General features: G+C 37.4%; 2 protein-coding genes across 2 annotated transcripts; both read right to left on the reverse strand.

The window, feature by feature from the left end:
* Positions 1 to 1,786: 1,786 nt before the first annotated feature.
* LOC134865452 (COP9 signalosome complex subunit 9) lies at positions 1,787 to 6,974 on the reverse strand. The gene is made up of 3 exons (XM_063884975.1): positions 6,740 to 6,974; positions 5,816 to 5,888; positions 1,787 to 2,404 (listed from the first exon to the last, which is right to left on the reverse strand). Exons 1-3 carry the CDS (start codon positions 6,836 to 6,838, stop codon positions 2,367 to 2,369), a joined length of 210 nt encoding a protein of 69 aa, XP_063741045.1. The 5' UTR covers positions 6,839 to 6,974; the 3' UTR covers positions 1,787 to 2,366.
* A 535-nt stretch (positions 6,975 to 7,509) lies between these two features.
* On the reverse strand, positions 7,510 to 9,741 carry apoda.1 (apolipoprotein Da, duplicate 1). The gene is made up of 5 exons (XM_063885306.1): positions 9,603 to 9,741; positions 9,215 to 9,353; positions 8,575 to 8,696; positions 8,379 to 8,459; positions 7,510 to 8,107 (listed from the first exon to the last, which is right to left on the reverse strand). The coding sequence occupies exons 2-5, from the start codon at positions 9,329 to 9,331 to the stop codon at positions 7,849 to 7,851; spliced, it is 579 nt and encodes a 192-aa protein (XP_063741376.1). The 5' UTR covers positions 9,332 to 9,353; positions 9,603 to 9,741; the 3' UTR covers positions 7,510 to 7,848.
* Between the last annotated feature and the right edge of the window lie 2,784 nt (positions 9,742 to 12,525).

The raw sequence follows: 12,525 nt of genomic DNA on the forward strand, positions 1-12,525 counted from the left end.
CTTTAATGTAAGCAATTAAGTTGAGGTTCAAATTACAAATAAACCAGCAAGAGATTATTAATAATAAAACGTTGTTTTGTCCAGTGGCGGTTCTACATGGAATTACACCCCGGGCGGGATCCCCTCCTTGTTGCTCAATTTTCAGCTTTACCTTGTGGGTAGAGCTAAGTAGTAAATATTGTTAACACTATAAACTAAGATGGGAAGAAAGATAAACCTTACACTTACTACTTGTTAGCATTGAGCATAGCGACTGTTCCTTGTTAGCATTGTCTTGAGCATGTTATGCATAAGCCCTGATGTACCTGTGAAGCCTCGAAGAGCTGCTAGAATGGCTTTAGACACTTATTCTTGTTAATGTTATATAAATTATATAAATCATAACCTAATCCTGTTAAATCTATACATTGTCCTACAAACCAAGAAACCAAGGGGTTTATTGATAAACTGCTTTACAATTGGCATTTCATTCTGCAGGGAATATTATTTCTGTCGCATCGAGACTCTCTAAAACATTTCTTTACAAAGTTGAGTATTTCTTTCCGTTACAGACGCTTTTAATTGTCTCTGTTGCTCGAGCATGTTCCTGTTTCATTTTACATGTCGTCATTCAAATAGCACTTTGTGTGTTCTGCTAAATGCACAACCGAGTTTCTGTGCAAAATGAATAGCATTGTTTTGTAAATCAGTAAAATTTCTATGCTGACAGCACAGTTCCCTGTTTGGCTGATTCTGTACGGTAAGTTTAAAAAAACCTGTAGTTCGCATTTTGTGCTCTTCAGAAGCCTCTTATCAGTCCCAGAAATGTGCTGAATAATAATAAAATCCCAAAATGCTGTTATAAATATAAAAGACCTTTCTTCTCATTGGTGCTGAAATTGAGGGCGTATCTTGTTGAGTCTATACTTAGTTTTCAGAAAAAATGAAGCATTATATCTTACTGACAAACTGAGTGTGAAAAAATACTTTGTGCTTGCAAAAACTAGAGTGGCCATTTATATTTCCTTTAAAGCAGTCTTCTTTTGATTGTGGTAATATATAGGTGGAAAGCTGCTGCATATTGAAAGTGAGCATTGGTTTTTTTTTTTGCTATAAAGCTCTTCTCCAAAAGTTAGCTTACCTAAGTTCAGTTTATTCAGTGTACTGTCTGCAGCATTGCAGTTCACACTCGCTCAGAGACGTGGTTTATCCTTGGGATTTAATTTCCTCCACAAGGATAAACTGCATTACATGTAAAAATGTAAGGATCTAAGATAATGAGACAATTTACAATTCCTATAACTGACTCCCTCTAGCTTCAGTTTTTGACATGAAGGGCTTGTTTTGCTGCAATTATGATGGAGTAAAGGAGGAAAAGAGGTGACGTAGCATCACAATCGAGAAAGCCTTGATTTGGGGGATTTTAGGGTGTATGGATGGAAAACAGGACTTTCATCCAGGAGTCTGATGTTCATGCTCTGGGTAAAACCAGCTTGTTTGTTAAATTCAGTTACGTCACAAAAGTAACATACTTGATTTTGTTGCCGAGATCCAACCAAGTATTAATGCAATTTACTAAACTTTAGTCAGCTACGTAACATTAACCACATGTGTTTTTGGAGGAACTACTCTGCACATTGAAAAATGACGCTAAATGGTTACCAAGTGAGTTTAAAAGCGACACAAAGGGGTCCTTGGGTAGTGTCCGTACGTTGGGAGTAATAACGTGTTGGGGAAACGAATGTCGTTTATACAGTTTTTTGAATACATGGGAAATGTGCTCTGTGAAAAAAGACACACTTACAGCTTCCCATAAACAAATGCTATTTATTGATTTTCAAACACAAAAAAGGTGTGGATTTATAACTAAAGTACACATATGTGCAAACTCTTGCTGTAACAGGACACACTGCAGATATGAAAACAAAACACACAGCCGACTATCACACATTCTCATACAAATAATTTAAGCCATTTTTAGCAGACCATCATTCATCACATGCCATCTGCAGCATGCTTACAGGCGACAGCACATCGAGCCGCTGCCCATCACATGTGTAATTACGCTCATAACAGGTGTTCTCCAGCACACTGAAACCTGCAATCCAGTTGAGAAGCAGTGGAAGACATGAGCACGATACAAGCTCATAATTTTAACATACCTGTTTAACATATCTGCAGGAATCCTTGGGATCTTAAGAATTTCACAACATCTGGAGCCAACTTTTAAGGATGTTTTTTTTTTTAAAGCCTGGAACTAGGAGAACTATGAAAGGAAATAGTATGTCATTAGAAGGTAAATGGTTGGTTTGCTTTCCACCCGAAAAGAAAGGTGTGGAGTGCTGTGAATATAATCCATCATTACTCCGAAGACGCGCTTCTCTCTCTCACTGGATGTCATCATCATCAAACAGATCCTCAAAATCTGTAGAGAAAAAAAACGCAATTATTAAACTGAAGTGACACGACACTGTATTTCAAGCCAGCCATTTTTCTCATTAAGCAGCATTGTAGTTACAACAAGGAGGGTTGACGGGGTGCAGGGTGATAAAAAGTAAAAGGATCTGGGAATGCACTTGGAGAGCGGCCTTCCTGCGGGTCTGACTGTTTGTGAGGTCAGAGGTCTGCAGCAGAAGTGTATGAACATGCACAGGAATATGTGCCACATCCTCTGTTCCTGTAGGTAACATTCACTACGATCCAGCTTAGTTAAATTCACTACTGTTTAGAGTATTACTGTCGTTGTTTGAATTGCATTTTTAGATATGGCTGTTATTATATTATTTTCTAGACGTGCAATGAATCATGGATCTACAGGAAATGTAACAACGTATATTTTTTAGGATTTGGAAAATGATTGCCCGTTTCTTTCACCATCTCAGGCACAAAAATAAATACAATACAACAACAAAAAAAAGAATGTATGGATTAATCATTGATGACATCATTCTTAAAATGCAGCCATGGGATTTTCCTGGTAAAATACAAGCTAAAGGTCCACCTGATGATCATGGCACTAATTGTCACTAATCTGTCAGAAAACACTAAGATAATAAAAAAAAATCTTGCCAAACACATGTGTGATTATCAAAACAAATGCTGGTTAGTTTTCACTGCCAAAAGACTAATCGATCCATCAACTCTCAACAGAAAAAACTAATGTGGGAAAAAAAGGAATGTGCTATAAATAAAGTCTCATGAAATGTCAGGTTCAGTCAAAAGAAAAACAGACTTTGAATGATCCTCCAGCACTTTCATGTAAACTTTAAATAGTGTTCTATTGTTGTGTATAGGACAGGCTATAGTCAGCCTGCATTCAGAACATTTTGTGCAGACTGAATTTGCGCTGACTTCGTTTTCCACAGGTCCTCCGCGTGCACAGATTGCGGTTTTAAAAGGTGTTATCAGACACTCAGAACATAGAAATCAGACAGAAACACATTTGGCTCAAATGAAAGACTTCACAAAAAAAGAAAAACACATTACTCACTGAAGGGACATGTGAAAACATACTCCTGTCATGTTGTCACTCCGACGACAACAGTTTTCTTGTCAAAGTCATGTACGCTTTATGTCAAAAAATATGCGGATGCCCAAATGTGCGCCAGTTCACTGTCGAGTTGAAACAGGAAGAAGCCTTTCCCAAACCGTTGCAACAAAGTTGAAAGAAACGTATTGTCTAAAATATCCAAGTATGCATTGTAGCATTTTTCTGTACAATGTCAACCCAAATTTACTGATGAACTAAACAGGACTGATGAAAAGAGGTAATATATCATATTACACAATTTAAACTATACAATAAACCATCAAATTGGTTTGTTCACGCCTGAAAAATTTGCAAGTAGTTGCTGTGTTGTACACATGCCTCACACCCGCAACTACACAAATAATTCCAAAAATATTAATGAATGTTTTTGATCATACTGCAGTTTCCTGTTAGCCTAGGGAGTCAAATCTTTATTAAAAACCCTTTTAAAACACAAGAACTAGACATTATTTTTCTACAGAATTGCTGCAGCTTGAATATTTCCGTTTGAAATAATACAAATTACCCCAAACTGTCGCTTTTGTCACTGATTGTTTAAATGAATTAAAGTGGAGAGTTGTATAATCCCTGTATAAATGAAGGCCAGGGGATTGGGAGCTGCCTGAATGCGCATGTAGAAGTTTAGTGGTACACATATCTATCACCAGGGAACAAAGCCTGCCACCCTAAATGAGCCTCATACAAAGCACATCCACAGAGCTCCTGCTGAGAAATCTGCGTGGAATCTGTGTCGTGCATATGGCGAGAAGTCGTGGCCGTTTGATGTAGCTGCGCCTCGGGACAAGAGATCACACTACATTATAAAACACAGTTTGTAAAAGGGGGGCGGGGGCTACAAGGAATGTTTTGAGGCCAGTAAAGGGACGTCCTGCTGTGGAACCAGCAGCTCACTGACGCCCAGGGATGAAATAACATCATGTACTAATAGATTCAATCTGCCTTGACTGACTACTTCCTATTTGCAGAAGACCGTCTCCTCCTCAGTTTACTTCAGATTAGATAACCTGAGCAGAAAAATAATTTGAATCGATACATGTATTTGTAGGAACATTACAGCCAGAGGGTTTTGTTAGGCTCTAGCTACGTTTCCATCCGTAAAATCTTAAACTGGGTTTTAAGAAAATCAGCAAAAGAAAATAGGAATTATTGATTCTTTTATATGCAATTTTTACGAGTTGGTCAATTGAGATAAACAGGAGGCAGGGTCAATTCTTCCGTTTAGTCCCATTATACCATTTCCACTTTGTTAAAATATTTCAAGGTTACCACTCAGGTTTTTGGGTGCACAAATTGAAAGTGTTCATAAATAAAGGTTGCTGGAAACATCCGGTAATAAATATAAAGTTCAGAAAATCAGTACAAAGTCAGAGATGCAGCAACTGTGTTTTTGATTCAAATCCAAACTATCCAAATTATGTAAATTTGCATTAAAAACCTACACAGCCTTTTGAAATCCAGCTGAACTTTTTAAAACTAAGAAGTTTCTGCTTTTTTTTGTTTGTATTAGGGTTTCAGTATTTGCAACACAACCCCCTCCAGCATAGTCCCTCCAAATAGACACCTTCAAGATGTAAACCTCATTTTCCACCCAAACAAAAATGTCTCTTTGGTACAAAATCTGCAGAGCAGTGTGAAGTCCAAAGTTTGGAAGTAGTAACGTTGCAGAAAAAGGACAACTCATAACAGTAGTTCCAGTATTCAGAACACTCAGTAGTGCTATAAAATAACCAGTGGCACCAACCGCACAACATGTCCCAAACTCCTCCCAGATGAAGGCAATAACTGGGGTTATAAACTTTCTAACCTCCAGGCACATGAGGCATTGTTGAAACGCTAGACACGCGACCAGTCTGCAGTATTTTAGTGGAGAGTGTATCTGTAGGGACTACCACAAATGTTGCCCTGTGTATGACTACCCATGATTTAGCAGTAGTGATGTGGCAGAATATTTATTTTATTTTATTTAGAATTAAAAACATATCATTATTTCAAATCTTGATGGATTGTGATTGTATTTGTAGTAAGCTTTATACAGAATTGTACATATTTGTCTATATTTTGTGTAATCAAAAAGTCAGCCATGATTATTTAATTTGTCAAGACCTACTCCTACTAAAAAGTGTTACAGTCTTTTTAAAAGATTACTGTAAAAGTGCAGCTAGTGATAGATACAATATCTGCAGGTACCATAGATAAGCTCAGTGCAAAGCGAAAATGAATCAGTATTTCCTCAACAGTTTGAAAGTGTGATGGGTTTGTAAAGAGTGCTGTAAAGAGATTGTTTACCATTGAAGAAGTCAGGGTGAACTGCCTTTTCATTGGCAGCCAAGTCCATCAGCAGTCCTGTGCTTCCCCCAGCCTGCAAGAGAACAAACATGCAGCTCAGACAGAAAAATCCTTATGATTGATTGGGCAAGGAATGGGACTCAAGTTACTCTATACCTAGTTATGAACAAAACAAGGACACTAAGATAGAAATAAAAATGCAGTCAGAAACAGAACAAAAGCAGAAAATAGATCTGAATCAGAATATGGTATATTATAAAAGGGTTTAATGAATTATTCTAGAAAATGATCAGCATGTTTGTTGCAGCCTTATATATGGAAAATACATGTTCTACCCAAAGGCATTCACTTTAAAATGATATACACGTAGAAAACAAGAAATCTTTATAATTGAAAGGCTGAAAACAATATTTTATGCCACTTTTGTGCATGATGAACGAATCAAATGTATAGATAATCAAAACACCTCTATATTTATTTTCTTTCATACGACTTAATTTAATGAATAGTCCTCTTATTGCAGAACGCAGGACTTTTGCTTGTAACAGGGTATTCCTACACTGTGCTAGATCTTACTCGTACTTAAGATAATAGTCCTTCGTCCACCTCTGTGTCTGGTCTTCCGTAGGTCTGGGGTTGGTAACATTTTGCGATACAGAAAGTACACTAACGTCTGTCAACGTTACCATGGCGACAAACTAGCGTTGTTATTAACAATAGCATCGGTGAAATTACTCAGATTATTTTTAGATTTAGATTATTACATGTATAGCACTTAATGCTACATGACCGCTTAACTATGGCGACATTAAGCATTAAACACGGAACAGAGGAATAAAGCATTTGTTTACAGCTAACTGACGCTAAATGGTTTTTATACAGCTAACTAAGCTAATGCTTTAGCTAGCTAGTAAGCTAACAAACCTCGTCCAGATCAACGTACGGCCCCGCGCCTTCAGGAAACATCTCATCCACTGCTGGCTTCATGACGACGGTCGAGTTAGATTGATCTTTCAGTGGCATCGATGAAGAAAACCACAATGTAATAATTGATCAAATTATCAGCTAAAGAAGGTTCTCAGCCAAGGTAGTTGGGTGCCGGGTGAAAATAAGTCCGATGTGAAGTCCAGAGAAGACCCAAAGGTTCCGCAGCAAGTTTTTAGGTAAGCTTTTAATGGAGAAACAGTGATTTCAATGTGTTTATTATTTAAACAAATTGTGTTTTACACATTAAATTACTACGATGTATCATGCAGGTCAGTGCCACATACAACGTACAACTTGTTGTATATGTGACATACTAAACATTACCATTCATTTGACATCTATACATACTTAAAGGGACCATTTAAAGGGAAATCATCGAGAGATTAAATAATACAACATCTGTTACAATATAATTAAGAATTACTGCGATTAAGGTTTACATTTAGTACATGAAATAGTAGACTGGAGTTTAAACATTTTAGGGAAGTAAAACACCATTTATCTGTACGTGTGAGGTTGCTGACCTTAAAATTACCTTGAAACAAGCTTTTATGAAATTATTCTTCCCAGGATCAAAAGCAAAGAGTATGTATTCCTATGTGCCATTCAAGCTGATTTCCCAGGCTCTTCAGAAATACTCAACCTATAGTGTGATGTATGATTTCATGAAAAGCATCATGCACAGAATCAAGAACGATCACATGGAGGAAATTTCACTGAGTTTTATTGACTTTAATTGGATACGTCATGCTCCGAGTTTGTGGAATAAACATTTGATTTAATCATCATTTGATTTCAATATGATTATTCTATTTTCATGAAAATAAACAGCAGACATTGTTCATTAGGAAAAACACAGCTTAAAATGGGTTAAATTGTGAATCTCACTTTGATGTTTGATCCTATTATGTTTTTATTGTCATTACTGCGTTGAGGCTACCATCAACTACACCCTTCGCCATAATTATCCAAATATTAGTCAAATATTTTCTGAAGCAGTTGATGAATTAGCTTCTCTCTTGTCAACAACAGCGCCATCTTGTGCTTCATATCCATGGCTGCTCAGAGGGTTTTTTGTCACATCCCTGCTGTTTGCTGGGAATCATCCTACTCACGTCGATGTTGTTCTTGGCGAAGGTGTCCATGGCTTTCTGGACGGTTGATTTTGGCAGGCTTCGTGTTCGGCCCAGGATCCAGGCGAAGTCGACGTGGAAGAGCCTCAGGATGTCGGTACAGGAGTACACCAGGGCGAAGTTCACATAGTCAGTGGACAGGATCCAGTATGGGGAGTAGGGCAGGACTGTGATGGTAAGAAATACAAAAGTAAATCAGATCACTTTCAATGCCTCTGATCTAAAATCAAAGTAAAAAGTGGGATGCATATACATTTTAGAAAGTACATTAATATCATCCAGTGACTCCCTAAAAACGCAACAAATAGAAATATAGTTATTGCCCTAGCATTATTATAATTATTGCACAAAATCCAGTATACTAGGTTTACCCCTAAATTGAGAGTCAATGCAATAAAGTACAATTTATCCTCAAAAATGTGTAAAATGTCTCTCTCACCGTAGAATAACTTATTCCAAGTTTAGCCGGATTCTTGATATCCTCTATGACTCCAGTCCCTTCGATTTTCCTCTGCTCTGCTTTTCTGTATTATTCCGCACAGTCAAGTTTCAAGTTAGATTAGGGAAATACACACATCGTGCAAATATTACCTCTTGAATCTCCACATTTGCACAAAGAAAATTGCAGATAGGACTCACAGTATTTCAGAGCTGACCACTCGAATGGAGTTGTCTGTCTTCAAAGTGAAATTGGTTTCGATGCACCGACCCTTCTCAAACTGGGCCGGCAGTTTGGCAATTTCAAACCATCTCCCCATGAACTGTGAGGGCAAAGAGACACACGAGTTCAAAGGCAATCAGAGTGCTTTGACTGGAAAGTATGAATAAATCTGCATGCTTTAGAGGATTGGGTAAAATGTAAAAAAGTATCCGTGGTTGAATCTAAGTATTCAATGTACTTTTGACTTTGTATTTTCTTTCTAAGCTACACACTTCTCCTTCACTACATCACATAACAATATATATGTTAATTTACTGATTAGAATTGTTATATGCTTTACCAGACTCTTAGATAATCATTACAATTATATTAAGATGATAATAAATACCTTGCCATCCATGCTAAAGTATAATTCTATTGACTACTTTCCATAGAAAGCAAATTAAATAAGATGTATAAAAAAAACAAAATCACATAGCATTGGTTTAATGTTGTAAAATAGTTGTCTGAAATAGCACAAGAGAAAAAGCACAGCTGTTCACGATCCCACATCACCATGGACCACGGGGCATCAGTCTGCCAAAATATTTTTTATTTTCCATACAAAGCATTTTGTACCTGTTTAAGGATGAAGGCTGGTTGAACAGCCGGATCTGGACAAGGTCCCCAATGGGGCACCTGAGCCCTGATGAGTGGGAGGATGAAGGCACAACCCAGAACAAGAGATAACTTCATGGTGGAGCCGGACCTTTGTTGCCTGCAGTGGTTTATCACCAAAACATACAAATTCAAACAAACGTCCATTATATGTTAATAAAGCCAAAAATATAAAGGGAACTGGCATAAAAAGCAAGATAAAGATTCAAGCTTATACATCAGATGCCCAACAGTTTCAAGCAAAGCAATTTTTGGAAACGGGCTCATTAAATATCCTCAATAAATTTGTATTCAAAAAGTAAATGCAAACACTACGTTATCTATTTCTATTTCTATGATATTTTCTTACCTCTGTGGCCTGGTGGCTCAGATATATGTTCTCTCTGTTGGACAAGTCCTGGTATTTGAATAAGAGACGTTGCTCTCTGCGAGGTTTTGCACTCTCTCATCAATAGATGTCTTTGTGAAGAGCTTTATTTCAGACATGAAGTCAACTATTAGCAAAGTGGAGTCATGGGGGACACACCAGTGGAAATGTTATAAAACAATCTGGATGTCCCCCAAGGCAGGAATGTGGATTTTTCTTTTTCAATCAAGTTTTTCAAGTGACTCTCAAGCTGCAAATTGACACCATTTTCTAAAATGTTGACGAAAATAATTTCCATTTTTTCTATAATTTTTTGTCATGTTCACTTCGCAGTAGCTCACTGATTAGATGAGTCAGGACTTCACTATTTTATCAACTCGCATGGCCCTAGGGATAGTAGTTCAGGTCTCTCTTTCTTCAACTTAAGGGGTTACAGTTATTTACAGTTTCACAATTACATTTTATATCCCTGCTACTAAGACAATCATAATGACTTCAGTGGCCCTCTGAGTAGTGCCACCATGTGTTTCGAAGTGAAAATCTTCAACGAGTAGTTGATGTAGTCCCATGAAATTCAGTTTAAATCTTAACGTTTCCCACAGGACACATTGTAAAATGCTTTGGTGTTCCTCTAATTTTGTATCTAGTGCATCCATTGATATTTATGGATCAGTGTGACATGTCTTGGCAGCTATTAAGTGGATAATTCTTAACAATGCAGTCTGGTGCAGACATTACTTTATGGAAATTAACTAGCACAATCATCAGGTAAAGCAGTAGTGATCTAAAGGTAAGAGTAGTGGGCTTGTGACCAGAGGGGTCGCTGGTCTGATCTTGGACCTGCCGGATTAAATTGAGTGGGGAACATTTTATCTCCACAAAACAGAAGAGCTGTTCATTGTTCAGCGGATAACAGGGGTTGTACAAAGTGTGTATGAAACTGTGTGTGATAGAGGCGTTTCTGAAGAACAAAATGACTAAAATAGGATAAAATCTAATTTATATATCTGAAATTATTTTGATTATAATATACATATAAGTAGACTTGACTTCTTGTTTCATAAAAACACACGTTACATGGCATAGGTCCCTGTAAGAGTAGATATTCAACATGAACACTCATGATTCCTACACCCACACATTTCTCCTCAGTGCGCTGTTGCTCTGTTGGTTACTTTGTCAAACTGACTGATGACTCTCACCCTGTAAGTCATTAGGAGTCAGGCCAAGGCCAATAAGTGCACGAGCTAACAGTTCAGGAGCTTGATTTTCACACAGTTAACATGATTTGTTGGTGGCATGTTTGTGTTGCGGATTGGATTTATTTTTACCCATTGAGCTGAACTGTGTCACAGTATAAACAGTTATGTGTGAAGCACAAAAATAAGTAATTTATAACCAAATCAAATATAAATGTTTTGGGATTGTATCATTGTGAAACTAACAGTGGATCTTTCAACCATTACCAAGTCATTTCTCATTCTGGCAAAGTGTACAGGTTTAACCACACGAGCAGATAAGCACATTTTTCTTAATGTGGTAATGATTATACAGTATAACACATATTCATATACACAAAAGGCTACAGGGGACTCTTATTGTTACAGTGGTTGCCCCCTATTTTTCTTCAATTTTTTTCTAAAATAATGGATTATATGCTCATGTGCTTAAAGTAAGTAAGTTGGCACAGGATCAGTACATTTTGAATGTATGCCAACCTAATCAATATATTCAAAAAGCTGTATTCATTCATCCATCATTAAAAAAATTGGCAATGCTATTTATGAAAATCTGAAGAAAAATGTTGTCATGGTCCAAATGCAGCAACATGCACACACTATATATAAGCAGAACATATTCAATTCCATTTTAGTAAATTAAAATTCATTAAAACATCTGAAACATCCTGGTGCAGTAAACCGCAGCTGTTTAACACTCAAAACAGATAAAACCAAACTCTGTCAATTAAACGCAAATGTTATTAAATGCTGTCTGCTCAGAGACAAAGCCCAGCGGCTACAAACAAGGTTAAATTAAAGAGGAGAAAGATCAAAAGGCTCATTTTCCAGCTCAGGGAGGAACGTCTTGTTATAGCTGCAGCCGGATACATCAAAGCCCCGTTGAAGTTTTTCTCTGGATGGAAGCACAGAGCCTTACTGGTCACAAGATGATCAAGGAAGTCAACTACCACACTGCTGAACTGCTGGATCATAGAGGGAAACAGAGATATCAAAAGGCTGAGGAATATTAAGGAATCCATTGGAGTATCCGAGCAAAACATGAATCACATTTCTTTTCAATTCATACTTTTTGTTTCCATATTCTATCACATGTGGGGCCAATTCAGTGGTCTTAAACAAGGCTGTGTTTTTCCTTAAAGCAGCTCAAAACAATTTCTTTCTGTTGTAACCCAATGATGTGCGGTGATTTCACCTCTGTTTTAGCCTCCTTGGTACTTAGCGTGCTTGCTAATTGTAACTCCATGCAACACTTGAATAGCCCAGAGCCATCGTTAGTGTTATTAGTAGCACCTGGGCTTCTGCTCGAATGACAAGTCATAATGTCTGCTGTAAAGATGACTTAAATACCTTTACCCAGTGCAGAGCAGCCATCAATAATATCATTTAATACACCTGTGATTTTCCTATTACGACTTGCCAAAATGTGTCCTGTGTTAAACCCCCACACACCTGTTCCTGTAACACGGTTTCCCACCTCAGTGTTTCCATGGTGCAAATATCCCCTATTGAGACTTTTACCACACTGACAGCATTTTAAAGGCCATGATGTTCATTAAAAAGGTTTTAAAAATAATATTTTGTCTGTTTGTGCATGGATACAGTGAATCATTAGGGACCTTTTAGACATTCAGACATGTCCCACACAGGCGTCACTAAATATATGA

Source organism: Eleginops maclovinus, chromosome 6 (assembly GCF_036324505.1).
Source record: "Eleginops maclovinus isolate JMC-PN-2008 ecotype Puerto Natales chromosome 6, JC_Emac_rtc_rv5, whole genome shotgun sequence".
NCBI classification, from domain to species: domain Eukaryota; kingdom Metazoa; phylum Chordata; class Actinopteri; order Perciformes; family Eleginopidae; genus Eleginops; species Eleginops maclovinus.